The sequence below is a fragment of the Camelus dromedarius genome, chromosome 27, assembly GCF_036321535.1.
Source record: "Camelus dromedarius isolate mCamDro1 chromosome 27, mCamDro1.pat, whole genome shotgun sequence".
Classification (NCBI taxonomy): domain Eukaryota; kingdom Metazoa; phylum Chordata; class Mammalia; order Artiodactyla; family Camelidae; genus Camelus; species Camelus dromedarius.
The window spans coordinates 10,200,611-10,227,101 of NC_087462.1; the positions used below are offsets into that span (position 1 = coordinate 10,200,611).

Below are 26,491 nucleotides of genomic sequence, written 5' to 3' on the forward strand. Positions count from 1 at the left end.
CATGGTGAGTCTGGGGCTCCATGGGAGAGATAAAGATAGTGGGGTGGACCAGTGCCTTGAGTGCTGGGCTGAAGGGCTGGACTTTTTCCCAAGGGCACTGGGGAACCATGGCAGGTGCATGAGCAGGATTCTAGCCAGATGTGAGGTGGTGGTGCAAGTCTTACTGAGGTCATAGCCCGAGGCTCACCCTGATGTTTACACAGCCCACCTTCTGTCAAATCTCTCTTGGCCTGCCTGCTGCCTACTCCAAGATGTCCTCTCAGCTGCCCCAGAAGCACAGCTGGAATATGTCCCCAGGGCTGTCCCACTTTCAGATGCCTCACAAACTGGGGGGAAGGGGAGGCAGGAAGGATAGGGTTATAGGCCCCCCTCCCCAGGAAATGGTAACAGAGAAACCACAGAACTTCCCCACTCCCTCAGCTTCCACCTTCTGAGAAGGGGTGGGGCGCGACCTTCAGCCCAAGAAGGGTTGAGTATCCCTCCATGTGGTCAAGAGACCCTGATGCCCGTGAGGGGCATCTAAGGAAGATTTTGAAGGATGAGTAGGAGTTGGCAAGGAGAAAAATCCATTGGTTCATTTAACAAATACATTTATAGGCATCATTAACTAACAAGAGTATTTTTCATTCACTCAACCAGGACTTTCTTATGCCTCCAGAGGATGATTTGAGGATGTTTTAAAGAATATATAATGGTGATCATTTAAGGTATAGAAATATTGAATCGATATATTGTGCACCTGGACTAAATAGTGTTGTTGGCCAAATACAATTCAGTTTAAAAAAGAATACATAGGTTACCAAGAAAAGAATTCATTTATTCATGCAACAATCACACTCCCTGATGTCCCTCATAGAGACATTTGAGGAGGGTTTTCATGGATGTGTAGAAGATCACAAGAAAAGAAAAATCTATTTGTTCATTCAGTAAATGTTCTCCGATGCTTCTTAAAGAAAATTTTGAAGGATAGATGTTCATCATGGGAAAATTGCATTCATTCATTCATTCATTTATTCAGTCAATAAATGTTCCCCATTGCCCATTGAAGAGGTCTTTGGGGAAGGAGTTCAGTGTAGGAGTTCTCCAGTTGGATCATAGGCATTAGAGCTCTCTCTGGTGGTTCCCCCTCCAACATCTCCCAGCCACCTCTGGTACAGGGAAACTCTCTTTCCCTAGGGTTCCAGCCAAAGTCCCAGGGAAGACTCTGATTGGCAGAGCTTGAGTCACAGCTCCATCTTGAACCAATCCCCGTGGCTGAAATGGATGAAAGACTCTAGGTCACATGTCCGCCCCAGCCTGGACTACAGTAGAATATTTAGGCAGGACTAGCCAGAGACAGAAAGTTGGCCATTATAAGGTGTGAGCTTACCATCACCTGGGGAATGCAAGCTCCAATTGAAGTCCACTTAGTGTAAGTTTGTGAGATAAAACACAGGATGCCCAGTTGAATTAGAAATTCAGATAAATTACACATAGCTTTTTAGCATATCTTTTTCCCATTTATTGGGCAGGATATATACTGAAAAGGTATTCACTGTTTACCTGAAGTTAAATTTAACCAAGTGTCTGTATTAGTTTGGTAGGGCTGCCATAACAAAGGATCACAGAATGAGCAGTTTCAACAACAGAAATTTATTTCCTTATAGTTCTGGAGGCTAGAAGTCGAAGATCAAGGTGTCAGCGGGTTTGCTTTCTTCCAGCATCTCTCTCCACGTCTTGAAGATGGCATCTTCTCTTTGTGTCTGTCTGTGGTCCTCCCTCCTACATGTGTGCATACTAATCTCCTCTTCTTATAATGACATCAGTCATATTGGATTAGGATCCACCCATAAAATCTCGTTTTACTTTAATACTTCTTCAACGGCCTGAAATCCAAAAACAATCACATTCTGAAGTCCTGAGGGTGAGGATTTCAACTTACGAATTTTGAGAGAACACAGTTCGGCCCATAACAGTGGCTGCTTTGGAAAGCAGTGTATTCGTTTTTTTAAAAAAATTAAAACGAAGGGTTACAATAGGATTCAGGAATTCCACTCATATGTATATACCCAAGAGACCTGACAGTATACGTCCACACAAAAACTTGTACATCAATGTTCACAGCAGCACTGTTCGCAATAGCCAAAAAGTGGAAAAACTCAAATGTCCATTAATGGATGAATGTCTATCAATGCAATGAAATATTATTCAGCCATAAAAAGGAATGAACTAGGGGCATTTGCTGTAAAGTGGATAAATGTTGAAAACATCATGCTGTATGATGAAACCAGACATAAAAGACTACATATATGATTCCACTGATGTGAAATGTCCAAAACAGTCAAATCCATAGAGACAGAAGGCAGATTAGTGGTTACCAGGGGCTGGGGAGGGAGAATGGGGAGTGGCTGTTCATCAGTCCAGGCTTTCTTTTAGGGGTGATGAAAGTGTTCTGGAACTAGATAGTAGTGATGATTGCACAACTCTGTGAATATGCTTAAAAGCCACAGAATTGTATATATTAAAAAGGTGAATTTTATGGTAGGTGAATTACACATCAATTTCAAAATGCATATGATTAAAACAAGTTTTGCCTTGGAGTCCTGTATTTTTGTGTGCTCAATCTGGCCACCATAATAACTTGCTAAGATCCTTCAGTACTTTTTCAGCGATTAGCAGGAGACCCTACTTAGGGTCCCCTCCAACCTGAGAACGTGCATGCTCAGGTTGAACAGTGGGGTAACCCAAGGAACTTGCAGCAGCACAGACAGTGGGGTCCTAGTGAAAGTGAGAATGTGAGTGCCATCTTGGTACTTTGGGCTTTTCCCAGCCTTTGTTTCCCTTCTGCAAAGTCAAGCTGAACAATTATCATCAGATACCTGTGAAAGGAAGTCCTCATGAGGCACTAAGCTGGGTGCCCAGTTGGCACTCAGCAAAAGGAGCCATCCTCGTAAAAGAAACTGATAATTATAGTGGCTGCCTATTCTTGCAAATAAAGTTTTATTGAAACAAGGGCCAGGATTAGTGGGAGGCAAGGTAGTGCAAGAACAGAGTCTGATACTGTCTTTGCTTAAAATGTTGATGTATAGTTCATCACGCATTTTTGCATTAGTTTTGACTCTTTAAACTATTGTATTAAAATATTATGTACCTTGATTACTGATTTATTGTGGGCCCTTCTTTAATTTTGCATGGAGGTGAGTGCCTCACTGGCCTCACCCTTGTTGTGTATCGGGGGCACATTAACTTCTCTGAGCCTCAGTTTCTTCATTTGCAAAATGGGGGTGATAACTTTCCCTTGCTTCTCGGAAGAGTCACTGAAAAATGTTTACTTCTAGGCTCCAGGGTGGGGCGGGGCCTGCAAGGGCGGAGCAGGCCCGCCCAAAGGGGGCGGGCCCGTCGAGACCGGCTTCGGGAGAGGGCGTGGTCAAGACTCGTCAGCTGACCGGCTTGGCCAATGGCGTGGGGTGGCGGGGCCTGGCAGGCTGAGGCGGGGCCGGGGGCGGGCCGGTGGCGAGGACCAGCGGGCCATGGACGAGCCGAGCCTCCTGCGGCGCCGTGGGCTCCAGGTGAGGGTCCTGCGCGGGCGGGCGAAGGGCACGGGCGGGATGGACCTGGCCTGGGGGCCTGGGGCGGTGCTTTAGCGGGCCAAGGGAAACTGAGGCGAAGGACTGGGAGCGCTCCGGAGTCTCCCTCTTGTCCCCTGGCTTCTCAAAGTGCTTTTCGCCTGGTGGGAAGAGGGTATGCCCATTAGACATATGGAGAAACTGAGGCTGTAAGCGCTAGCGTGGGAGGAGGCTGAGGGTTTTGCCCTCTCCACCAGCAGCTCTAATATGAGCAACAACAGCCTTTGAACGCACACCATATGTTCATTGTTATATTAATCCTTTTGCTAGTGATATGTTGCATTAATCCTTTTACTAGTGATATATTAATACTAATTACTGTGCATTAATACCTGCCTAGTGCCTTCGCAGCGCCACGACACCCCTGCCTCAGCTCGCTCCTAAGGCAAGCTAGGGAGGTTGGAGCTGTCCAGGCGCCCATTCTTCAAATAAGGAAACTGAAGCTCCAGTTTAGAGAAAAGTCGCTAACCCGAGGTCGTCCAGCAGGGATTCAGTTCACCGCTCTTAACCAGCTTTCTGGTGCACAAACCACTACCAACTGGTTGTGGGGCTTGGGGGTGGGATGGTGGGAGGCTCTCTTCCTTCTTGGGACCTCAGTTTCCCCATTCACTATAAGGGCACTTTTCTGACCTCTGGCTCTGGGTTTGTGTTCAGGAGGCAGTGCCACCAGGAGAGAAGAACATAGGTGTGAGGGTTAGCAGAGGCTAATATTCGAACCCATGTGATCCCAGGTGGTAACTCCTTTGATCTCTCTGGGCCTCAGTTTCCCCATCTGTGCAATGGGAATTCAGACAATCTAGCTGTTTCCCTCTGGGGCTTAGACCACACCTTTAAGAAGCCACCAGTTGCTAATGGAGGGAACCTGGGATTCATCATTTACCCAACAAACATTTATTGCCTGCTGTGTGTCCTACTCTGAGGAAGTGGGTTTGGGGGGAGTTTCACTCTCTGGAACCCTCCTGGATTCCCTAGTCTGTTGCGGGAAACTAACGCCTGAGCAGCAGTGACCCTGCGGAGTGGTCAGCGGCAATGGGGCACATTCAAGCATCCCTGGAGAAGGCACCTGAACCAACGGTTGCTGGGTGGCTTTGAGACAGAGGAGGCAGCCGTGGATGGCAGGGCAGAGGGTAGATGTTTGGGGAAATGAAAGAGGCTGAGGAAAGCTAGATCCTAGAAAGAATAGGGGTGGGGAGGTGGGCTAGGCTGTCAGGGGTGTGGGGGAAGGCCAGCCTTGAACCTGGGCTGCAGAACTGGGAAGTTGTCCAAAGGTGAATGGAGCCCTGTGTGTTTGGGTTGGGAGTCGGGGGGGTGCAGGTAGAGCTGCAAGGCAGAGACCCACCAGGGCTTGCAGTGGGGCCAGAGGGCAGAAGGGGAGGGGCTGATGCCAAAGGCAGGAGTAGGGAGCCTGCGCATAGAGGAGGGCTGCAGCAGGACTGTTGAGCCGTGGGGTGTTGTGGGGAAACTGGCCCCTCCCGGAGCCCCAGATAGACTCCAGCCCCGCCCGCGGCCTCTTAAAATAGAGAAACTGCCTTCGGGTAGGCGAATGGGGGTGCAGCTGACGTCAGAAAGTGGGGGCCTGTTTCATGGGGAGAAGGCACCCATTCCCTGATAACAAGTCCCATGTTACAAAAGGGGAAACTGAGGCTCATAGAATCATAGCCACTGTCCAGATGTTAGTGCATAGGTGACAGTTAGGATTTGAACCCAGGCAGGTCTGGCTCTCCCTTCAGACCAACCCCAAACTGGCAGGCTTCCATCCAAGGAGGCAGAGAGACAAGGAGGGAGTGCCCAGATGAGTGAGGGCACAGCACATGCAAATGCCCAGAGGTAGGCAACCATATGTGTTTATGGGGAAACTAGAAGCCATTTCTTAGCTCTAGAGCTGGGGGTGTGAGAGGAGACCATCTGCTTCCAGGGCTTCCAGCTCCAATTTTGAAGAGGTTAGACTTTCTCCCTAGGGTGATTGGGAGCTATGGAATGTGATTGGGAGCTATGGAATATGCTTGAGCAGGAGAGGATGCGCCTGATCTGAGGGCTTTGAAAGACTTGAAAAACTCCTCTGGAGCAGGTTGGGGCCAGAAAGGGGACCAGAAGCCAGCAAGACGCCTAGAGTAAAAGACCAAGTAGGAGACAATGAAAATACTTTTTAAAATAACAGAAGTATAAATAACTGCTCACATTAAGGGGCAAATGCTAAGCACTGTACATGCATTTTAATTCTCTAACAGCCCAAGAGATTATTAGCTTCATTTTTCAAAGGGAGAAACTGAGGCTGAGAGGGAAAGTAACAACCAAAAGTCAGAGAGCTGGAATTCTAACTGGTCTGGCGCATGAGGGTGCAAAGATGCTGAGGGCTTCAGTTTGGGGCATCAGCCACACACATACTCCTTTAACTGGAGCCCCAATGCGCCCCTGGCCAAACAGGTGGCAGCCTGCTGGTCGGAGCCAATTAGGTATCCTGGAAGCTGATCCTTGCCATAGGTCAAAGAGTGGACTCAGAAAAGCTTGAGAAAGCTAGGGGACTTGAGTCAGGTGCTGATTGGCCCGCTGAGACAATAGCTGGGGTTATCCTGACCAATCTGATTGTGGTATGCATGGCCTGTGGTTGGCTGAGTACTAGAAGGTTGTAAACAGGACCTGGCTTGGCCCGTGGGCCACCAGTTTGTGTTGACCCTGGGTAAGGGGAAGTGGTGGAGACTGTCCCTTCCTGGTTGGGGTTAAGCTCAGTCTTCTGTGTAGCATTTGTAGGTGCCAGTTAAAATAAGCTGTTATTACTACAACTGCTACCAGTATTATTTTATCATTATTTTCATCATCATGCACTTGGACATTTGTTTCACAAATGACAGAATTTTAAAATACCAGATCCCCAAACAGAGCATCCAAGTTCAGAGAAAGTGGCCAGGACTTTGTCTCTACTGCTGATGGGGAGGCTCTCTGGAAGGTCCATTCTGCATCCTCATGGCCCATTTCCAACTATTCTCCTCCTCCAGGAAGCCCTCTGGCTGGTGCCATGTGGTCCCTGCTGACTTCTCTCTCTCTTCATTCCAGCTGCCAATTTCCCATGAGGCTTAGTGCCCACCAGGCTGAGTTCCACCTCCACCCTACTGTTTCCCACTAGCCCACTGGCCCAAGCTGAAGCCCCACTCCAGGAAGCCTTTTGGCTCCCTGCCCCCTCAAGCTTCTTCTCTTCCTCAGGGTCCCCTACAATGCCTCCAGTATGCGGGTGTCCATGCCCTGCCCTGCTCCTCCAGACTGGGGGTTCCTTGAAGTGGAGCTGAGGCTTCTAGTGAGGAGGCAGCATCACTACGCCCAACCAAGCACAGAAGAGGATGCCATAAATATTATATTTAAAGGGCGGTTCCAGGGGGTCGGACCCCCACCCCCACCCCATTTCTAGGCAGGAACTACTCCCTGAGGAACAGCCGGCAAAGAGGGGGCTGAAGGCGGAAGCAGATGGTGCAGGGAGCGGAGGGTCCGGGGGTGGTGCCAGGAGAGTTCCATGTGAGCCCAGCTTTTCACTGAGCCTTTGCAGGGGGCTGCTGACTTTCCCTCACCTCTCTGCCACTTCACATCTTTTTGTGAAATAAATTAAAAATTGTGGTTAAATTGGTGGTTATTAACCTCACAAAATCATTGGCTTGGCTCCGATTCATCAAAGCCTCCCCCAGCGCCAGGCCCTGAGCCTGCTACTTGATTCCTCCCAGGGCCCTATGTAACTGGGTCATTTTCCAAACGAGAAAATTGAGGCACAGAGGGGTGAAGTTGTTTGGTTAGGGGGATCACTCAACCCAGACAGGAGGAGTCAGACTGGGAACTCAGAACTGTCAGGGCTTTGGAAGGAAATGACTGGGATGATGTGTATGATGCAGGTGCATAGGTGCAAAAGGTACCCCTGAGTTCAGACCCCAGCTCCTCGCTGTTTCGCGGGTTAGTAGGGGGAGGAGGAAGCTGGCATAAGATCTCATAACAATTGGAGAAGACCAAAGGAGACCCTAATGGTGGTGGTAGTGGTTTCTGGGTCTATGACTGCTTGCCCTGAATGATGCTGAGCTCTCCGTCCCTGGAGGTATTCAAACAAACAAGGAGACCTCCGGGTCGCAGGTCAGCCTCCTCCCACCTTGAACGTCTCTGACTCGGGTTTCTGAACTCAAAGTAGCTGGAGTCCAGTCTCGGGGCGACGCTCCACCCGCTGCAGATCCTCCTCTTCCCCTGCCTGGAGACCCTGTCAACCCCTCCCAGCCCTGTCATCCTGCGCCCAGCAGCTTCCGGCCCCCTCCAGTTGGCTGCGGGGGCTGATGACGTCATTGGTTGCCATGACAAACGCCCAGCTCTGGATGTGGGCAGCCCTGAGCCCACCGCGGTAAAAATAGTCGTGTGTCCTCGACAAGACCGCCCTGGCGTGTGTTTGTGTGTGTGTATGTGTGTAGAGGAGCAAGTGTCCAGAGACCTGGATTCCAGGCCCCACCTCCGCCAAGAGATGAGGCAGTCCTCTGCGCCTCAGTTTCCCCGCCTATAAAAAGGCCCCTGCTCCTGGTGCGTAATAGTGGCTCAGTAAATGTGAGTAAAATTTAGCAAGTATTGCGATAGTCTGCGCAGGCCCTTGCTGAACTCAACAATTACACAACAACAACACCACACAACAACAACAATAATCATTTCGAATCACTTTTACCCCAGAACTCTCTTTACATTATCTCCAAATTACAGATGGGAAAACCAAAGCACGGGGAGTACCAGTCACTTGCTCAAAGTCCCACAGCCAGAAAGGAACAGATAATAGATCTGAACCCAGGTCCGACTGTCCTCGTATTCTAAACTTGTACTACACAGCCTTTTGAAAATTAAAAAACCCTCTTGGGCAAGCCATATTTGAGGGTGGACTCTGGGGTCACAGTGGACCCTTAGCACAGGGCTCTCTGCCCTATATATGGAGAAGACATAAAGGGTTGGTGCAGATCAGCTTGCTGAGCTCTAAAAGAGTCTTCAATAGGGAGTCACCGGTCAATGGCCCCATCCCCTACTGGTACCCAGGACCCAAACCTGCCTAGATTGTGCAGAAGGTGAGCAGGAAATGGCTTTCAGATCTGGGAGGGGACAGGGTAAGGATGACTCAGGAATCTCCCTTTCTTCAACAGGTTATTAGTATTTAGCCACTTTTGACATACATCTTTGTAAATGTAACTCTTTTTTTTTTAAACAATGAAGTTATTTTTAATATAAGTAGGGGAGTTGAGCAGGGAGGTGGTTGGGAGTCTGAGGGCTTCCTAGAGGAAGGATGCTTGAGTTGAGACCTGAGGGATGAGTTTCAATTAACAAGCACCAGAAGGGAGGGAAAGTGGTTCTGGCAAAGGATACAGGTGGTGCAAAGGCCCTGAGGCAGGGCTGTGTCCAGTGTGTGGGGTGAGCAGAAAACAGGCATTGGTTGAAACCCAGGGTGAGCAAGGGGCCAAATGGAGATGAAGAGGGCCAGGAATGTGAAGGGCCTGTCTCCTTGGAAATGACCCCTATTTTCTTCTCATTTCAGAAGGAGCTGAGCCTACCGCGCCGGGGACGTGGGTGAGTTCACCTGGGGCCAGTGGGCTGGGTGGGGCCCTATGATTCTAGGCATAGAAATTTCAGCAGCAGCCTCCAAATTCTGAATTTATTTAATAATGACTACAAAGCTTCTCACCTTGATTCTGCCCCCAGTGTTTGCAAAGTACTTTACATGCACACCACTGGCTGGGAGGTGAAGTATAAACCATACCAGTTTGCAAATGAGGAAACTGAAGTGCAAAAGAGTTGCATCACTGGCTCAAAGGCATCCAACCTGGAAGGGTAACTTCCAGAGTTCAGACTATAGAATTCCAACCAAGCATCCTGGAACCAGCTTGCATGCCTCCCATGACAGGAAGCTCACTCTCTTTCAAGGAACACCGGTAGAAAATCATACCCTTCAGTGTCACATTAATGTTGTTGAAGGTTGGCATTTTTGGATCCGCAAAGCTCAAAGAACATTTGTTCAGTGCCTTCGCCACTTGACAGATGGGGAAACCAAAGCCTAGGAGGAGGAGGAGTTTGCCCTGTGCTGGTGTTCTGGGGGAGTGTGAGTGCAGACACTCCCTCTTTGGGGGCTGCGTTTGCCTGAGTTGGGGGTGGGAATTCCCTTGAGCCTCAGTGAAATCACTCACTCAACAAACTTTTTTTTGAGGGCCTACTATGTGCTGGTTCCTGTTCCAGGCACAGGGGACATGGAGACAAATCAATGCTGGACCCTGCCCGCAGTGCTCTCACTCTCCTGGGTGAGATGTGATGTTACACAGGGGAGAAATTAAACAGCGAGACAGAGAGGGCTGGGAGGTGGCTTTACCCTGAAGATATGGGGCCTCTTAGAAGAGGTGACATTTAAGCCTAGATGTGAAAGAGAAAGAAGAGGCCAAGGGGAAAGTCTAGGGGGAACAGCATTCCAGGCAGAGAGAACAGCATGGGCAAAAGTCCTGAGGTATAAACCAGCTTGGCATTGGAAGAACAGCATGGCGATGGGAGTCGCTGGGGTAATGTGAACATAGGGGATGTGGAGGGAGAGGAGAAGTAGGAGGTCCTGGGGGTTGGATGAGAGTTTGAAATCTTATGGGGAGGATGGGGTCAGAATGGTCCCCACGCCCAGACCATCTCCTCTTGTAGGGCTGGGGGTAGTGCAGCTTGAGGGCCCCAGTAGGGGCTGGGTTTGAACATTGCCGGGAAGGCAGGCACTGTCCCCAGCCTTTGCCCAGGTTAGGGGCGGGATGGTGGACGGTCAATCAGTCAGAAATATGGAGGGCAAAGTCCCAGGCCACAGAGTAGGACCAGGACAAAGACTCCTAAGGGTTGCCTACTCTTTGCCACTGGCGGTGTGCCTGACTGGGTCCAACCAGGATTTAAAAGAGGCCGTGGACAGACACAGACAACCCCAAACCTTGGGGACCTGGGTTGAGCAAGGAGGATGGGGACTGGGGCTCCAGGGGTCGATGTATAGGGGCCGCTTCGCGGAGGAGGACTGGTGGGTCTGAAGTCAGATATGAATGAGGGGGACGAGGCTCCTAGTAAAGGAACCCAGGGAAGCAAAGGCCTGGAGGCGTGGTCGGGACCTCTAGTGTGCGCCGAGATGCTGATACCCATCACGGGCGGCGGGGAACGCAAAGCTGAGAGGCTGCGGGTGAGTAGATAGGGCCGGGGTGCGCTCAGTTCCGGGGTCCGAGAGACCCCCCCGGGGGCGGGGCTAGGGCGGAGGCCCGGCCAGGCCGGGAGGGGGCGGGGCCCGTCGATGGAGCAATAAAGCCGGCATAGAAGGTAGTGACCGCCCTTCCTCTCGGAAGGCTCGGGGACTCGAGACGCGGCACACAGGGCGTCCCTCCCCGGGAGGGGTTAACACCCACGACCTGCGTCCTGGGTAACCCGACCTTTCTTGCCGGGCTGGGCTTGCGCGCAGGTGCGGGACTCCGAGCCCCGCCTCGAGGCGGGGAGAGTCCGCCCCCCGCGCCCTCGGCGGCCCAGCCCCCTCTCCGCGCCTGCCGCGCCTGCCAGGCGTGCGGTCCTGGCGTCCGCGTCTGTCTGTCCGTCTGCTTGCGCCACAATCAGGGTTTGGGGGCCACGAAGGGGGCATCGGTACCTGGTTGCTTAAACGCGGCCCCGGCCTCGGCATGAAGTCCCGCAGGGACAAGCTGCACATCCCGGCGCTGACCCTCGAGTGAGTGCTTGGCCCGGGAAGGGGAGAGTTGGGGAGGGGGAAGAGGGGCAGGCTGACAACCACCCTTCTTCCGTGTCTCCGTTCAAGTCACCCCGAGTCGCACCGCCGCCTCCGGGGAGTCCTCCCGGGTCATCGATTTGGCCCCGCCCTCGCGGCCTGCGCGAGACCCAGAATCCCCAGCCTTGGGCCCCTTCTCCGAGGAAACCACAGCCTTGGTCCCGTCTCCAGATTCTTCGGCCACACGCAGGGGCCGCTGCCAGGTTCACCGTCCCTGGCCTCTTTCTTTGCAGTCTGTCTCCAAGCAGCCAGAGCCCGTCCTTGCTGAGCCCCAGCAGCCCCTGCAGCCCCTGCAGCCCTTCGCTGGGCCTGCACCCCTGGAGGTAAGTGACAGCGCGTGGGGGCGGGGCACGGACATTGCCCTGGCACCCCCAGAGACTTGGAAGCCACCCAGACCCAGCTCCCTCCACAAGGTAGTGTGGGTTGGTGACATCACCACTTTGGGCCTCAGTTTACTTCTCCATAAAATGGCACTGTGATCCACACTAGAACCACAATGGGAAAATTCCATATTCAGACATAGCCAGCAGGTCTCCCTTCTGACAGATGGCCAGGGCGAGGCCAGAACTTGAGCTGTTGCCCAAGGACTTCCTCGAGACAGGTGCTGGATTCCCAGCCTTCTCAGAACCCTGCTGAATTGGCCTGGCCGCTTGGGCTCTGAACCAGGTCAGCTGGCCGGAAAGCTCCTCCCTCTGAATGTACACACACAACACACACACACACCCAAGACTGAGAATTCACCATTAGAGCCCCATGCACTAAACTTAACCAGGCAAAGTGGTGTAGAGAAAAAGGACCAACTTGACTGAGCACCAGCTCTGTCCCCAGTGCCTTCTGTCCCCTCTGCATCCCTGGGAGAGAAGCACCCTTCCTGACCCCCTTTTCCCCACGGAGGAAACTGAGGCTCAGAGAGGAGACACTAGTTCTTCTGGTTCAGTATGTCTAGGGGCCAAGTGTGAGGGCCAGCTTTGTGATCAGAGTCTTTTGAGGGTTTGAGCCACCCTCTGTGACTGGCAGATCTCAGGGTCTTGTCCCTGTATGGAGGGAATATCAGGGTTATAGTGGGCCCCTCACACAGCTCAGGCAGAAGTTCAGGGAAGAGACAGATATACAGGTCAGTGATGTCTAGAATTTGATGGCCCATCAACCATTTACACCTTAGTATGAATGAGCTGCTCAGACTCTTCCCACAGGCCTTTAATGGGGAGAAGAGAGAACGATTTGAAGCCCCCACTGGCTGCTGGGCAAAAGGCAGATAACTTCATTAAGTAGGCATTTATTGTGTGCCAGGTGCTAAGGGCACAGCTGTGAACAAGAACATAGGCCCTCCCTCAGGAGGCTCTCAGTATACTCTCATGAAGTAGGCAATGGACAAGTAAACAGACTAATGAGATACATTCAGACAGGGACCTCATTAATGTAGTGCGTGAGCCAAGGCCTGGGCTGAGCTAGGAAAGAGAGGCACCAAGCAGCAGAAACTGCACATGCAAAGGTCCTGAGGCAGGACCGAGGTTTTTAAAGCCTCTGTGGCTGCCTTGGGGGAAGAAAGATCTGCTGGGGACGGGGGACAGGAATAGAGGTGGCAGAGGCAGGGAGGTGGTTAGGGAAACATCTGGGTAGGAAATGGTGGACCATGGACCAGGCTGGGGCATCCAGTGAGAAGCAGAGACTGCTGTCGTCCGCATTTAGCAGAGGAGAAAACTATGGCATAGAACCTCAGAGTATGTTGTTCAGGGGCACCCTGGGAGAAGCGTCAGTCCAGATCTGACTCTGAGTCCCTGGCCTCAACCCCAGGTGAGGACAGGATGAGGGGAGGGGCCTATTGAGAGCAGATAAGCCAGTTTTACCAGGAGGAAATGGGAGGTGAGTTTGAAGCTCTAGCTCAGTCGGCTGGCTCCCTTACATGCCACCAGGGGGCAGCAGAACCACATTGCCTTGGGCCAGGCAAGGAGATGGGTCCCTGCCTTCCCTGCTCAAAGCACCTTAGAATTAAACCGTCATTTGTCCCCTCAGCCTCTAAGGACCTGTGAGTCCAGCCCCTGTGACCCCCACCCCCACCTCCTCCCCATCTACCTCGCCAATGCTCACCCAACTCTAGCTATGTGGCTTCTTGGACTGCCGAAATATAAGCTGGTCCAGCCTTAGGGCCTTTGCACTTGCTGGCCCTTCTGCCTAGAGCTCCATTTTCTCCATTTACTTCTTTATTCATTTGTCAAGTCTCCAAGCCATCAGATAGGAAGCTTTTCCTGACCAACCTTCCCTGCCCCTGCCCCACCTTAAGGGCCCCCAAGCCCTAGTTCCATCCATTATGCGTATCCGTTTCCCTCATCCCAACCACCTCTGAGTGTGATTTCCATGTTTTCTTATGTGATTATAGGGGTTTTTTTTCCACCAGAGGTTTGGGAGCCCTTTGATGGCCTGACTTGGATCTGTCCTGGTCATCCTAGATCCTCAGGCAGGGCCTGGTATACAGCAGGTGCTCAGTTAATGCTTGTGGCAAAGACAAATGGGAAGCAGCTGGGCTCTCCCTGTGGTGGTAGCAGGGAAGAGGTTGAAGAGAAGGTTATGAGTTGGGCCCAGATGGACAAGGAGGCAACAAAGAGGCTATTCTAGGCAGGAACAGCATTGTCAGAGGAGTGTTCCCTCTGGGGCCTTGGACGCCAAGGACAGGAAGAATTTGGATTTTTCTACTCATGCTACTGAAAGCTACACAAGGTACAGGGCTTGGAGGGACGGGGACAGCTCATGACAGGTAGGAAGGGCTGGGGTGGTCAGACCAAGCTGGGTCAGAGGGTGAGGGTCTGTATGTCCACTTGGGGCTTTGCTATTTACACAGTTTACACAGATCAAGAAGATAGAGGCAAAGTCCAAGGCACAGATGGAATTAGGATCTCAGCTCTGGGAAAGAGGTTCACCGAGGAGTAGGATCTTGCTGGAAAATGAGGAGCCATGGAGGGTGTGTGAGCAGGGGTGGGGCATGATCTGGTGGGCAGTGGGCTGGTGCCAAAGGTCAGTAGTTCAGCCAGTCTCTCATGGGAGGTCTTTGCCATGGCCACAGGCCCCCTGGATTGCCAGCTGTAGCCCTGTTCTGCAGAGGAGGAAACTAAGGCCAGATGGGCGTGGGAGAAGCAGCTGCTGGGGATGCCAGTGCAGTGGGCATAATGTGGGGCCTGTAGGCGGTGCAGGCTGGGGATGAGGGGCAGCTCCTTGACTGTGTGCAGAAGTGTCTCTGGCCCACATTTTGGGGGGAGCTTGTGGGCACAGCATGTCAGCATATGGTGACACGAGACCATGGCTTCATCCCCAGTTGGGTCCCCAGACCTATGGGACTTCAAATTCCTCCCACGCTGAACATCTGAGGACCACATCTGATCCTGAAACAGGGTCTGTCCTTTGGCCTCAGAATAAGTCCAGAATTCACCTACTTTACTCTGCAGCTGCACCCTGGTCCAGGACTCAGTATCCCCCTCTTAGACCCTGGGACAGCCCCTCACTAGCCTCCTGTCACCTCTATTCCTGCCCCAACAGCTCTTGTTCCCCATGGCAGACGTCAGGGGGTGTTTTACAGACATAGTCCAGATCACACCCTTCCCCTGCTCACACATCCTCCATGGCTCCCTATTGCTCCTACAGTAAAAATGCACTCCTCCCTCCAGCCCATAAGGCCCACATGGTCCATCTTGCTGGCATCTTCCCCTCAGTCTTCCCTAAGGGCCTTTGCATGAGCTATGCTCACTGGCCCAGGACTCTCTATCTCCATGGCTGGCTCCTCTTCCTTCTCAGTTCCTCAGCTGGCTGCAGTATCCTCCTGGCTAAAGTTGTCCTTTGCTGGTGAGCAGGGAAGGTTCTTTTCCTTCCTCCACTTCAGTGTTTGAAATTAACCTGTTTGTTTGTTTCCTATTTACTCTCTGCCTCCCCTGACGGACTGGGGACCCCTGAGAGCAGGGATTATTTGTGGCCTGCCTCCCCAGGGTTCCATAAGAGAGCAGGCACACAGTAAATGCTCAATCAATGTTTGTTGAGTGAATGAATGGCCAGACATGAGTATTTGAGCCCCAGTCTGGGGGACCTGGAGAGCAGGCCTGGGGAGACACTCAGTAGGTATCTAGGCCACAGCGGGTGGGGGGCATCTGAGTGGGACACTGGGCTTGGAGGGAGCAGGGTGGGGAGTCTGAGAGAAACTTGAGAAGCAAAATCAGTGGCAAGATGGATGGGTGAAGTTAGCGTTACTTGTGCAGCAGCACCCCTACATGTCTCAGTTATCTTTTCTCAGGTGTGGAGTCTGGGGTCCAGGTCAATCCTGGACCAGTCAGTTCCCAAAGTGTCATGTGGCCTGTGAAGGGTCCACCCTCAGGGTGACACTGTCCCTGACTTCCCCAGGCTGTCATGAAAGGAGGAAGCACTAATTCACTGTCTACTGCATGAGACATTCCTCCTTCCATAGTGAAGATGAACGGTACCCCCAGCTCTGTACCAGGCACTTTCTGTGCCTCTGATTTTACTCCATTTTCACAAGGGGACATGGGTAGATGGGGAAACAGAAGCCTGAAAGTTTGTCTAATGCTAACGTTTATCCAACGTTTACCAGGCACTCTTGGAGTCATAGCCTTACAACTTAATTGTGTAGTCATCATCCACTTCTTGGGCAGGAGTTCAGGTGAAGGAGGCTAGTGAGGGACTGTAACAGCCCCGTTTTCCTCCCATTTTACAGTTGAGAATACTGGGGCTTCAGAAGTTACATCAAGCATCTGATTCCTGATAGTGGCCAGGCTGATGGCCTTTCCCCATCGCACAGAGCTTACCAGGTGCCCTGACTCAGTTTGTTAAAAACACCCTCTGTGCCAGTCCAGTGTTGGAAGATGCTGGGACCCCAAGGATCCAAGCCGGGGGAAGACAGAGCTGGATAGGTGCAAGAGAAGTCTTCCTGGAGGAGGGGACGCTGAATTTTGCCAGGCAGGAAAGGCATTCCAAGGAGTGGAGCCGGCGTGGGCGCACGGTAGCATGAGCGGGGCCAGACCGCTGGATGGGTCTTGAGTGCCGCACTCAGAAGGGGTTCGCACCGAAGGGGCACAGGGGGCGTGATCGGATTTACATTTTGAGGAAAGAGAGCCAAGTTCCAGGACCCAACATCAAAGTGCCGCCAACGCCCCGCCCCCGCCGCCCGCAATCCTGGCAACGCGCCGCCCCGCCGCCCGCGGCCTTGGCAACGTCCCGCCTCTCCGCCCGCGGCTATGGCAACGCCTCGCCCACTCGCCAGCACGCGGGTCCGCCGGCCTTGCTTCCGCGTCGCTCGCCCCTCCCCTCCAGGCCAGGCCCCGCCCCCGCTCTGCCCTGAGCCGGGTTCCCGGCCTCGCTCCCAGGCGCGCGCTTCCTCCTCGACCACGTACCCCTAGCACCACGGCGCGCACCATCTCCTCCGCCCCTCACCGCGAGCCTCCCACCGTGGTGATCCCACCGTGAAGGTTCGCGCCCCGCCGCCGCTGGTTGCGCCCCCGCGCCTCTCGGGCCTCTGGCGGCGGCGGCGGCACAAAGAGAAGCAGCATGTCCGACCCCAGCTACTGGACGGCGGTGGCAGCTCCTGGCCACCGGAGCCGCCTGGCCAAGGGCGCGCTGCTGCAGCGCTCCAAGAGGTAGGGGGCTCCGCGCGGGCAAAGGCGCGGCGGCCGATCAAACAGACACGAGTTGCCAGAAGTGCGTCTCGGCAGCGTGGCGAGAGCCACTGTGCGCGGCGGTAGGAGGAAGTGGGAGGATGCTTTGGTATCCAGGTATCCTCTGGGGTCCCAGGCAGCTTCCTTCCACCCCTCGTTACACCCGGACTAGGGTGTCTGTCCGCCGGGGTCGCAGCTCGGATGGTGACAGAGGCAGCAGGGAGTTGGGACTGAATCAGGATTCGAACGTGGGTCTGTCCTCTGGACAGACCTGGGAAGGAGCTTCTTGGAAAAACTGAGGCTGTTCAGCCCGTGGGGCTCAGTCAGCGGAAACGCTGGTTCAGAAACAAATATTTGCTGCTGGAGGCTGGTGTGTATGTCGGGTGTCAGGGGGGAAAATCATGGTGTTTCCACCCAGAGCAAAGTGGAATCTCAGTTTCCCCTTCTGAAAAGCAGAGACACTAAAAGAGGACTGTGGGCTCTACTAGACCTGCGTTCAAATTCCAACTCAGCCACTGCCAGGCTGTGTGATCTCAGACAGTTCCTTAACTTCTCTGTGCTTGGTTGTCTCATCAGTGCTTGGTTGGGGGGAGTGGAACACCAGAGGGGAGCACAGGCAAAGACTGGGTGGTGGGACCAGCTGCCGAAGGACCTTGAATGCCTAGACTCTTCTCCCAGATCCTGGGGAGCCACAGAAGGCTCATGGACACCTTGGGGGTCAGGTTCAGCAAACTGGCCTCAGGCCCCTCTTTTCTGACATAATTATCACTCTCTGTTGTACTACGAAGTTGCATTGAAAAACTAAACAGCTTCTCAGAGTCCTGGGCCTTCTCGAGGGAGAGCTGAGCAAATAGTTGTTGCTCAGTAGATGTTCAGGAAGTGAACAGTTGATGCCCTGTTCCCCTTTGAGACCTCAAACTTGGCTGTTTTCAAGAAGGCCCTGCCTGAGAACAAGAGAGAGATGGCCAAGTGTTTTTCCCAAATGCCTTTGGAAGTGGAAAGTGATGCAGCAGGGTGCAGCATGGGGGTGAGGAACCAGGTGAAGGGCTGGAAGAGGATATGGGCTGTTGGGCGTGTGTTGTCTGTGTGTGTTGGGGGTGTTGACAGGAAGTTTTGCAGGAATCTGTGGGTTTCGCTTTTGCTTCTGCACCTCAGACTAGAGGGCCATCTCTGTGGCTGTTGACATCTGTGGCCTCAGTTTCCCAGGCTAGGAAATGGGTGCAGCTGGTCTCTTCCTCCTCCGGGCTCATTGGTATTGGCAAATGTAGATGATTTAATTTGCCAGAGAGGCATTGCCTGCTCTTCCATCGGGCACCAGGCCCTGTGAGCATGGTCGGGAGAAAGATGACAGCATATATACCCGCCATAATTTACCCAGTCCCAGGCCCAAGGCTGAGCACTGCATATGGGTTTTGTCAAATCTTCCGAGTGCTTTGCAGTGTACAGATGGGGAAACCGAGGCTCAGAGAGGGCAGCTACACATGGAGCCGTGGAAAGGCTGAACCCCTCCTCCTGCACGTCTTGTCTCCTGAGTTGGTTACTGATCCGTTCTCCCCTTGGCCTGCGATGTGCCTTCTGCCTGGGACACCAGTCCTGGCCCTGTGAGGCCTCAAGGTTTCATCTCTCCCTCTCTGCGCAGCTCTCTCCCGCCAAGGCTGGGCTGCGTTGGTGGCTCGGGGTGTGTGGGCTGATGCACTTGTCTAACAAGCAGAGCTGTTGCCGGGCGACTGCTGGGGGATGCGGTGGGGGGGGGGACTGTGTCGCTCCCAACTTCCCTCTGCCAGGGCGGGGGCTGGGGCCGGGGCACAGGTGGGAGAGCCTAGGCAAGGTGGGGGGTGGGGAGAACTGGCTGGGGGAGAGCCTGGGCCAAGGGTCTGGCAGCCAGGAGGGAGCTAGGTTGGAGGAGGGGAAATGTGTGGGCAGAAGTTCGGCAGAACAACAACAGGACCCAACTGTGCAAGATGCTGACTTCGAGGTTTCTAAGGGTCAGATTGGCGTTTTAAGGGGATCTCGAGGCAGGAGTTTGCCAAGAGATTGGAGCAGTGGCCCTAGGAAAAGGTGCAAAGAATGGAGTGGAGGGGGAGTCTGCCTCAAGGGCTCCGGGGTTCTCTCTCCCCTCCACCTTATTTGCCAGTGCAGTGGCCACAATGTGGACAAGGTGGTGAGGTTGGGATTGCAAATACAGAAGCCTGAAAAATTGGGCCAGGGGTTCCTGGGCTGAGCTCAGGGCCTTGGATGGGGTCTCCCTGGGGAGCAGGGAGGGAGTCGTCATGCCCGGCTTCCTGTCCTGCCCCAATGCTGGTGCACATGTGCTCCCAGTTGGGCACATGGTCCTCTGAGCCAGGAGGACTGGGCCTGACCTTGTCCCCACCTTCCCCGACAGCTGCCGCAGTGGGAACCGCAAGAGCCTGGTGGTAGGAACACCCTCACCGACCCTTTCCCGGCCACTGTCGCCACTGTCAGTCCCAACGGGTGAGCATGGGGGCAAGCGGGCAGTCGAGGTGTCCTGTCTCCACCCCCACTGACTCAGTTTCCCCCACCTCCTTCTCAGCAGGCAGCAGCCCCCTGGATAGTCCTCGGAACTTCTCAGCTGTATCTGCTGTCAACTTCCCTTTCGCCCGGAGGTGAGTGGTCCCTGCCTTTGGGGATGGTGTTGGCATGATGGGCAAGGGGACAGGTGAGGGCATGCGCTTGGTGGCTAGACCTGCCTCCTCATTAGCCTTTTCCCTTCCCCTGGCCTCTGTCCTGTGTCGGTCTCTCCCTCTGACTCCCACCCCTGGCACACGCACGGCCTCCTGCAGCCACATCCCGCGTACAGACAGGTAATTTCTGTGAGCCCTCAGGGAGGAGGAGGGGGTGGCATGGCCCAGTCCAAGAATCATTCATTCACTAAAAGTTATTGATTCACTTAACCAGAGCTGATGGAGGACCTGTTGTGTGCCAGGCCTTTAAATGTCACTTATTCACTCAACAATGTTTATTTGGTGCCTGCTGGGTGGCATGCCCTATGCTGGGGGCTGAGGAATTGGAGGATGGACTTTGGCCCTCAGGGAATCCTCAGTCTGGCAGGGGTGGCTAGTGTGTACCCTAGCTGCTGCGACTCAGAGAAGAGCTTTGTTAGGGAACATCCTGGCAGTTGGCATTAGGGAGGACTTCCTGGAGGAGGCATCTGAAGAACAAGAAGAAAACACTTGGTTGCTTACCCTGTAATCCTGTTCTCAGCCTTTTCAGAAGGTCCTTCCTCCAACTGGCCACAATCTGCCAGCCGTAGTTGTCTGCCCTTGGTCCCCACAGACCCCAGGGGCTGTGCCTTCCTTCTAACTTATTCTTCTCTCCAGGGCTGATGGCAGAAGATGGTCCCTTGCATCCCTCCCGTCTTCTGGCTATGGAACCAACACGCCCAGCTCCACTGTCTCGGTACCCATAGTCCTACCTTGGCGGGCAGACGGGAGTGCCAGGTTGGGGGTGGGGGAAACATGTCTCAGGATTTTTTAAGGTGTTGAATAATTGTTCAGTCAGCAAACATCCTGGCTGCCCCCCTGTGCCCCATTCTGGGCAGTGTGGGGGCCCCTGAAAGGACCCAGCCTTGGCCCAAGGAGCTCCCAGTCTGGGGTACACAGATATTCTCATCTTTGTATGGTCAGGGAGGGCCTGGCCAGAGGAGGTCTTAGGGCTGCCAAGAAATCAGGTAGCGAAGGCTTCCTGGAGGAGGGGGCATCAAAGCTGGAGTTTTGAGGGATGCATAGGTACCAGGCAGGAGAGTTACCATGTGATGACTAGCAGACAGGCTGGGCCTTGAGGGATAGTGTCAGGATCCTGGCTGTGGTGCTGAGCATGAACCCATGGCCCTGATACCCCCTTCTGCCAGTCGAGCTCATCCTCCCGGGAGCGCCTCCACCAGCTTCCTTTCCAACCGACACCGGACGAACTCTGCTTCCTGTCCAAGCATTTCCGCAGCTCAGACAGCATGGCTGATGAGGAGGGTGGCCACCGCTCACCGCGCCTTCGCCCCCGCTCCCGCAGCCTCAGGTGGGCCTCGACCTCTGACCCCAGCCCCAGCCCCTCCCTGGGCTGGCTCCTCCTCCACCCCTGGTCCTGACCCTGCCTGAGCCTGGCCCCTGGCCCGTGGCCCTTAGTCCTGGCTCAGCTGCCCTGTCCTGAGCTGTGTTTTGGGTCCCCTGTCATGAGCCACTTGTTCCCCCTCTTCAGCCCTGGACGCACAACAGGGACCTTCGACAATGAGATCGTCATGATGAATCATGTGTACCGGGAGAGATTCCCCAAGGTGGGCAGCACCTGGTGGCTGGACCAGCTCCAAATCCCCTCCGCATTGCTGTTCCCTCCATGACACGCTCTGTCCTCCTGGCTGTGTGCCCCCCAATCTGTCCATTTCTGGTTTCCCCTTTTGTCTCATCTCTCTCTCTGTCTCATCCCTCCCCCTCCACCCCCTTTGTGTACATATTTCATTCCCTCCAATCCTCGGACCCCATCATCACATTTCCTCCCTCTCCCCGACAGTCTCTCTTGCCCCAATCTGTGCATGTCACTCCCTAGCCCTGCCCAGTGACCAGGTCACCCCCTCTCCCCACTTCCCAGGCCACAGCACAGATGGAGGGCCGTCTACAGGAGTTCTTGGCCACCTTCTCGCCCGGCGCCCGGCTGGCACTGGCCGATGGCGTCCTGGGCTTCATACACCACCAAATCATCGAGCTGGCCCGTGACTGCCTGGCCAAGTCTGGAGAGGCGCTTGTCACCTCCCGCTACTTCCTGGAGATGCAGGAGAAGCTGGAGAGGCTGCTGCAGGATGTGTGTGGTGGGAGTTAGGGGTCCTCAGGCAGGGCAGGGTGGGACCAAGGTCCTGTGGGTGACACAACCACCCATCTGCCCCCAGGCCCATGAGCGCTCAGACAGTGAGGAAGTTGGCTTCATTGTCCAGCTCGTCAGGAAGCTGCTGATCATCATCTCGCGGCCAGCGAGGCTCCTCGAGTGCCTGGTGAGTCTCTTGGCCCATAGCCGGGTGTAGGGTCCTGGCAGGGCTGAGACTAGGCTCCCAGCGGTCCTGCCGAGATACAAGAGACCCCATCATGTAGAGTTTTAAGAAGAACACAGGGTGCCTGCAGGCAGAGGGGGCTTCTCAGAGAAGGCGCCAGGAGCTAAGATCTTGGGGACAAGTTGGAGCTGCCAGTGAGGGTGCTCTAGACAGAGGGCGTGGCCTGTGTAGAGGCCTGTGGGTAGGCCCAGGCCTCGGCTGACCAGTCCCTCTGCACCCCCAGGAGTTTGACCCTGAGGAGTTTTACCACCTGCTGGAGGCTGCTGAGGGCCAGGCCCGCGAGGGCCAGGGCATCAAGACGGACCTGCCACAGTACATCATTGAGCAGCTGGGCCTGACAAAGGACCCTCTCCAGGGTGAGCTGGGGTGGGACTGGGACAGAAAGAGGAAACTACGGCAAGTCTAGGGTGGAGCTGGGAGTCCGACCCACACCCATCTGACTCCAGAGCCACCACACCATCCGTCCTCTGTCTGCAGCCCTGTCCTCGGCCACCTGCAGGGTACATTGTGGGGACAGTACCCAGGATGTCGGGGTAAGGCAGCCACAGGTTGGACCCCTTAACCTGCCAGGCTCTTGGAGCCTCAGTGTCCTCAAATGCTAAGTCAAGATGGGCCAGGGGGCCAGGGGGCTACCGTTAGCAATGGATTCACATTGTCCTGTGAATTCACCAAGCACTTTGCCAGTTTCACCTGACTGTGGCCCAGGAAGTGGGACAGAGTCAGACAGGGCAACCTGTGAGCATGACCAGGGCAGTCAAGGAGTCCCCCAAACAGCCAGGACAAGGGAGCATCTGAGACGTGGTGCCAGGGGAGCATTGAACTTGGACCTGGCCTGGTCTGGGAGTGGGCAGGGAAGCTTTGGGAAGAGATGATGTTCACGTTGGGGCCTGGAGGACAGAGCAGTGACCAGGTGTAGATTTGGGGAAGAGAGAAGGTGAATCAGGCAGGGGGAATGGTGAAGGCAAAGGTCCTCGGGTAGGACTGTGCCTGGCATTGTTGCAAGAGCAGAGAGGAAGGAGGGGAGCTGGGGGAAGGTGGCAGGGTCAAGAGGGCCAAGCTACAGTGGCCGGTGTCCGCTGAGCATTGTTGCTGTATCAAGCCAGGGTCTGTTCTGCCTTTGTCCCCTTTAAAGCTGGAAAGACCAAGGCTCCAGGCAGGTGAGGTTGAGCTGAGGTTCAGACCCAGATGTGCCAGAGGCCAGATCGCCCATAGACTGGCTGTATGGCCACAGCCGTCCTCCTGTCTGTCTGATGAAGATGACGCAGGTGGCACTGTGGATGGGCCCAGGGAGGTCAGAGGAAGCAGGAAGTGGCTAGGCAGGCAGGTGGCAGCTGGGACTGTGGGGGCAGATCATACACCCAGCACTGCACGGAGTGGGTTGCCACGGAGAGTGGGAGAGGCTACATTTGAACCCAGCCTCCCTCACCCTGAGGCTCCACTGCCCTGCCCCGCCCTGCCCGCCCCCCCCCACGCCTTGCTCTGTTGCTCTGTGACCATTAATCACTGTCTTCATTGCCACCATCACTGCTGACATTCACCCACCGCTCAAGGCTGCCCCTGTGCTAAGCCCTGGGGCTGGAAAATAAGGTGGATCCTCCCAGCCTTGCCCTGAGCTTAGGAAAATGTTAAGAGTCATTACCCAGAGGGCCCACATCACAGGCCCAAGGCTCAGAGCCAGGGTTCAAAAAAAGCTGAGCAGGTGGAGCCTGGGCTTCCCACTGGCTCTTCTAGAAGTTTCCTCAGTCATTGCTCAGTTCAGCTTCCTGGGTTTGACCGAGATCTACACGCAATAGGGGCTCAATGACAGTATCTTGGGAGCTGGTCAGGGGAGGCACCACTTCTCCAGCCCAGGATAAGCCCCGGAAGGAACCCTCCGGGTGATGGAGAGGCAGGACTCAGAAACCCCATTCGAGGATCCTCCCTCATCTTACAGAGATGGTGCCTCTGAGTCACCTCGATGACAGTGGAGGACAGCCTCCAGCACCAGAGTCCCCAGAGGTAAGTCACAGAGCTTTGGCGACCCCACTTGTCTTACTCTTTTGACCAGCTGGCCACGGAGGGGCTGGGTTTGCTGTTTGCTGAGGTTTTGCATGTAGTAGGTGCTTAATAAATGCCTGTGCCTTTGTGGGGAAGGTGGGGGCAAGTGAGATTGCCCTGCCATGCAGGTTGGACAGGGCAGAGTTGGAGGGGGCTAAGGAAAGGGGAGTTTTGAAGGATGTGTAGGAGTTTTCTGGATGGTGGGCATGTATGTCTTGAGCAAGAGCTCAGAAACTCCGAAGCTGAGTTTGTGAAGTTTGCACAGGGGAGGAAGTAACATCAGGTGCCAGGACCAGTGGCTGGGACTTGGGGCGGGAGGAACCCAGCCTTCTCTGTGGTGGGGCAGGATCCTAATTCCCTCTTGCCCCGCAGAGTCGTGCCCTGGTCGGCCCTTCACGGAGGAAGCCATGTGAGAGCGACTTTGAGACTATCAAGCTCATTAGCAATGGGGCCTATGGGTGAGTCCTTGGGTGCCCTATAGACCCATTTCTCAGATACGCATGGGGATGGCTGAAGCCCACTAGGCCCCTGAGTGTGCAGACAGGGAAACTGAGGCCCACAGAGGGAAGTGGAGAGGCAACACAGCCAGGGTGTGGCCTTGGAAGGGCTTGGCCTTGATCTCGGTCCTTCCTTGCCCCAGGTCTAGGGGATTCTAGGAATTTGGGGGCTGATCAAGGAAAAAGATGGCCAAGTAATGACAGTAACATGCAGCGAGCATGATTTAAGTGCCACTTGGACAGGTTTGTGGCAGGGGGGAGTCCCTCACAGCTTAAGACCATCCCAAGGGGGCTCAGAGGTGGCTTACGTGTGTCCAGGTGGCATAGCTTAGCAGCACAGTGGGGAGTCTCTGGGTCAGAGAGTGCTGTAGGGCAGGAGCAGCTTGGGGTCTTTATAGCCAGGGTGCACAAAGCCAGCAGGCTCTAAATGGCTAAAAATCTGCTTATCTGAGCTATATTTAAAGCAATTTGAGTTTGTGCCAGTGGGCTTTTGAGCTTACGGTCTCAGTCGGCTGTAAAGAAATTAACAATCTACGGGCCATCTGTGGCTCTTTATATGACACCATGAAGGGTGGCTTAAACCCATGGGGTGGGTGCTTTGGGAGAAAGGCCAGGTAAGGAGAATGGGTGTTCTGTGTGGAAGGCACAGCAGGTGGGATTCTGGGCCCAGGTCAGTCCAGTGCCTACCAGGGCCTGGATCTCCGGCCTCAGGGAGCCTGGTCCTCCCCACCCCGCTACAGCGCTGTCTACCTGGTGCGGCACCGGGACACAAGGCAGCGCTTCGCCATTAAGAAGATCAACAAGCAGAACCTGATCCTGCGCAACCAGATCCAGCAGGTCTTCGTGGAGCGTGACATCCTCACCTTTGCCGAGAATCCTTTTGTGGTCAGCATGTTCTGCTCATTCGAGACCCGGCGCCACCTGTGCATGGTCATGGAGTATGTGGAAGGTGCGGTTACTGGGGCTTGTATGCCTCCAGCAATGGGGAGCTCACCCCTTATCTGGGCGACTGTCCCTCCTGTGACCAAGCTGAGGTCTACTCTGTCCTCCATGGGGTCCCAGCCTGCCTTGGGGACCCTCTGTCTGTGGCGGGGAGTTGGGTCCAGGGGGTGCCAAAGAGGAGTGTGAGGGCAGGACCCTAGGGAATAGGGGTGGGATGGACAGCCTAGGCGGGGAGACTGGCGGGCAGAGGCCTGGAGGCTAGAGTAAGAGCAGAGAAGGGAGGGCGGCATGGGTGGGAGGGGCCAGGATGGTTAGAGGCCAGGGTAAGGAATTGTGGGATCAGGATTGCAGTTCAGTTCAGGAAAGAACAGGGCCTTCAGGTAAGGGCAGGGACGTGCATTTACCAAGGTGCTTCCAGGCAAAGAGAGGGAGTGTACACTTAGGAGGCACCTACTGTGTAAGGGACTGTGCACTTACAGAGCTGTTGCCCAGCCAGGGGAAAGTCAGAAGGCAGGGTCTGCTGCCCTCCTCCCCGTCCCAGTTCCCCATCTCGATTGAGGACAGACCGGGGATGCTTTGCAAGAGATAGGGAAGTCATGTAGGCACAATTCTGGGCACGGCTATAGAGCCGAGGGCCTCTGCCAGCATGTTTGCCCCTCTGCAGGCGGCGACTGTGCCACGCTCCTCAAAAACATGGGCCCGCTGCCTGTGGATATGGCCCGCATGTACTTCGCTGAGACAGTGCTGGCACTCGAGTATCTGCACAACTATGGCATTGTGCACCGGGACCTCAAGCCTGACAAGTGAGTGGTCCTGGGGCTTCAAGGGGTGGGGCCTCTGAGCGGGCCTGGGGCTACTCATGAGCCCTGCCATCTGGATCCTGCTGACATCCTGGAACCCCTGTGGTAGGAAGCCAGGGATCCTGGCAACATTGAGCAGGTATCCTC

General features: G+C 54.5%; 1 protein-coding gene and 1 long non-coding RNA gene across 27 annotated transcripts in view; one reads left to right on the forward strand and one right to left on the reverse strand.

Annotated features, from left to right (window-relative positions):
- Nucleotides 1–1,611: 1,611 nt before the first annotated feature.
- Nucleotides 1,612–11,357, reverse strand: LOC135319472 (uncharacterized). Its single transcript, XR_010378093.1, has 2 exons — nucleotides 11,236–11,357; nucleotides 1,612–1,865 (listed from the first exon to the last, which is right to left on the reverse strand). It is a non-coding gene; the product is annotated as an uncharacterized LOC135319472 (long non-coding RNA).
- The window catches only part of MAST3 (microtubule associated serine/threonine kinase 3), a 37,320-nt gene continuing 14,311 nt past the window's right edge, over nucleotides 3,483–26,491 (forward strand). The window contains exons 1-17 of one of the 26 annotated variants that reach the window (XM_064480014.1): nucleotides 3,483–3,548; nucleotides 9,133–9,164; nucleotides 11,604–11,693; nucleotides 19,402–19,490; nucleotides 19,570–19,642; nucleotides 19,820–19,840; nucleotides 20,357–20,435; nucleotides 20,887–21,047; nucleotides 21,228–21,303; nucleotides 21,615–21,824; nucleotides 21,910–22,011; nucleotides 22,292–22,424; nucleotides 22,515–22,601; nucleotides 24,002–24,066; nucleotides 24,478–24,563; nucleotides 25,343–25,551; nucleotides 26,209–26,347. In XM_064480014.1, the coding sequence (XP_064336084.1) occupies nucleotides 3,510–3,548; nucleotides 9,133–9,164; nucleotides 11,604–11,693; nucleotides 19,402–19,490; nucleotides 19,570–19,642; nucleotides 19,820–19,840; nucleotides 20,357–20,435; nucleotides 20,887–21,047; nucleotides 21,228–21,303; nucleotides 21,615–21,824; nucleotides 21,910–22,011; nucleotides 22,292–22,424; nucleotides 22,515–22,601; nucleotides 24,002–24,066; nucleotides 24,478–24,563; nucleotides 25,343–25,551; nucleotides 26,209–26,347 (1,691 nt within the window). In that variant the 5' untranslated portion in view covers nucleotides 3,483–3,509. Of the gene's footprint in view, nucleotides 3,549–9,132; nucleotides 9,165–10,884; nucleotides 11,314–11,603; nucleotides 11,694–16,504; nucleotides 17,001–17,041; nucleotides 18,633–19,401; nucleotides 19,491–19,569; nucleotides 19,643–19,819; nucleotides 19,841–20,356; nucleotides 20,436–20,886; nucleotides 21,048–21,227; nucleotides 21,304–21,614; nucleotides 21,825–21,909; nucleotides 22,012–22,291; nucleotides 22,425–22,514; nucleotides 22,602–24,001; nucleotides 24,067–24,477; nucleotides 24,564–25,342; nucleotides 25,552–26,208; nucleotides 26,348–26,491 lie in introns of those variants that run through there. The other 25 variants (XM_064480015.1, XM_031437611.2, XM_064480023.1 and 22 more) reach the window with 25 other exon arrangements.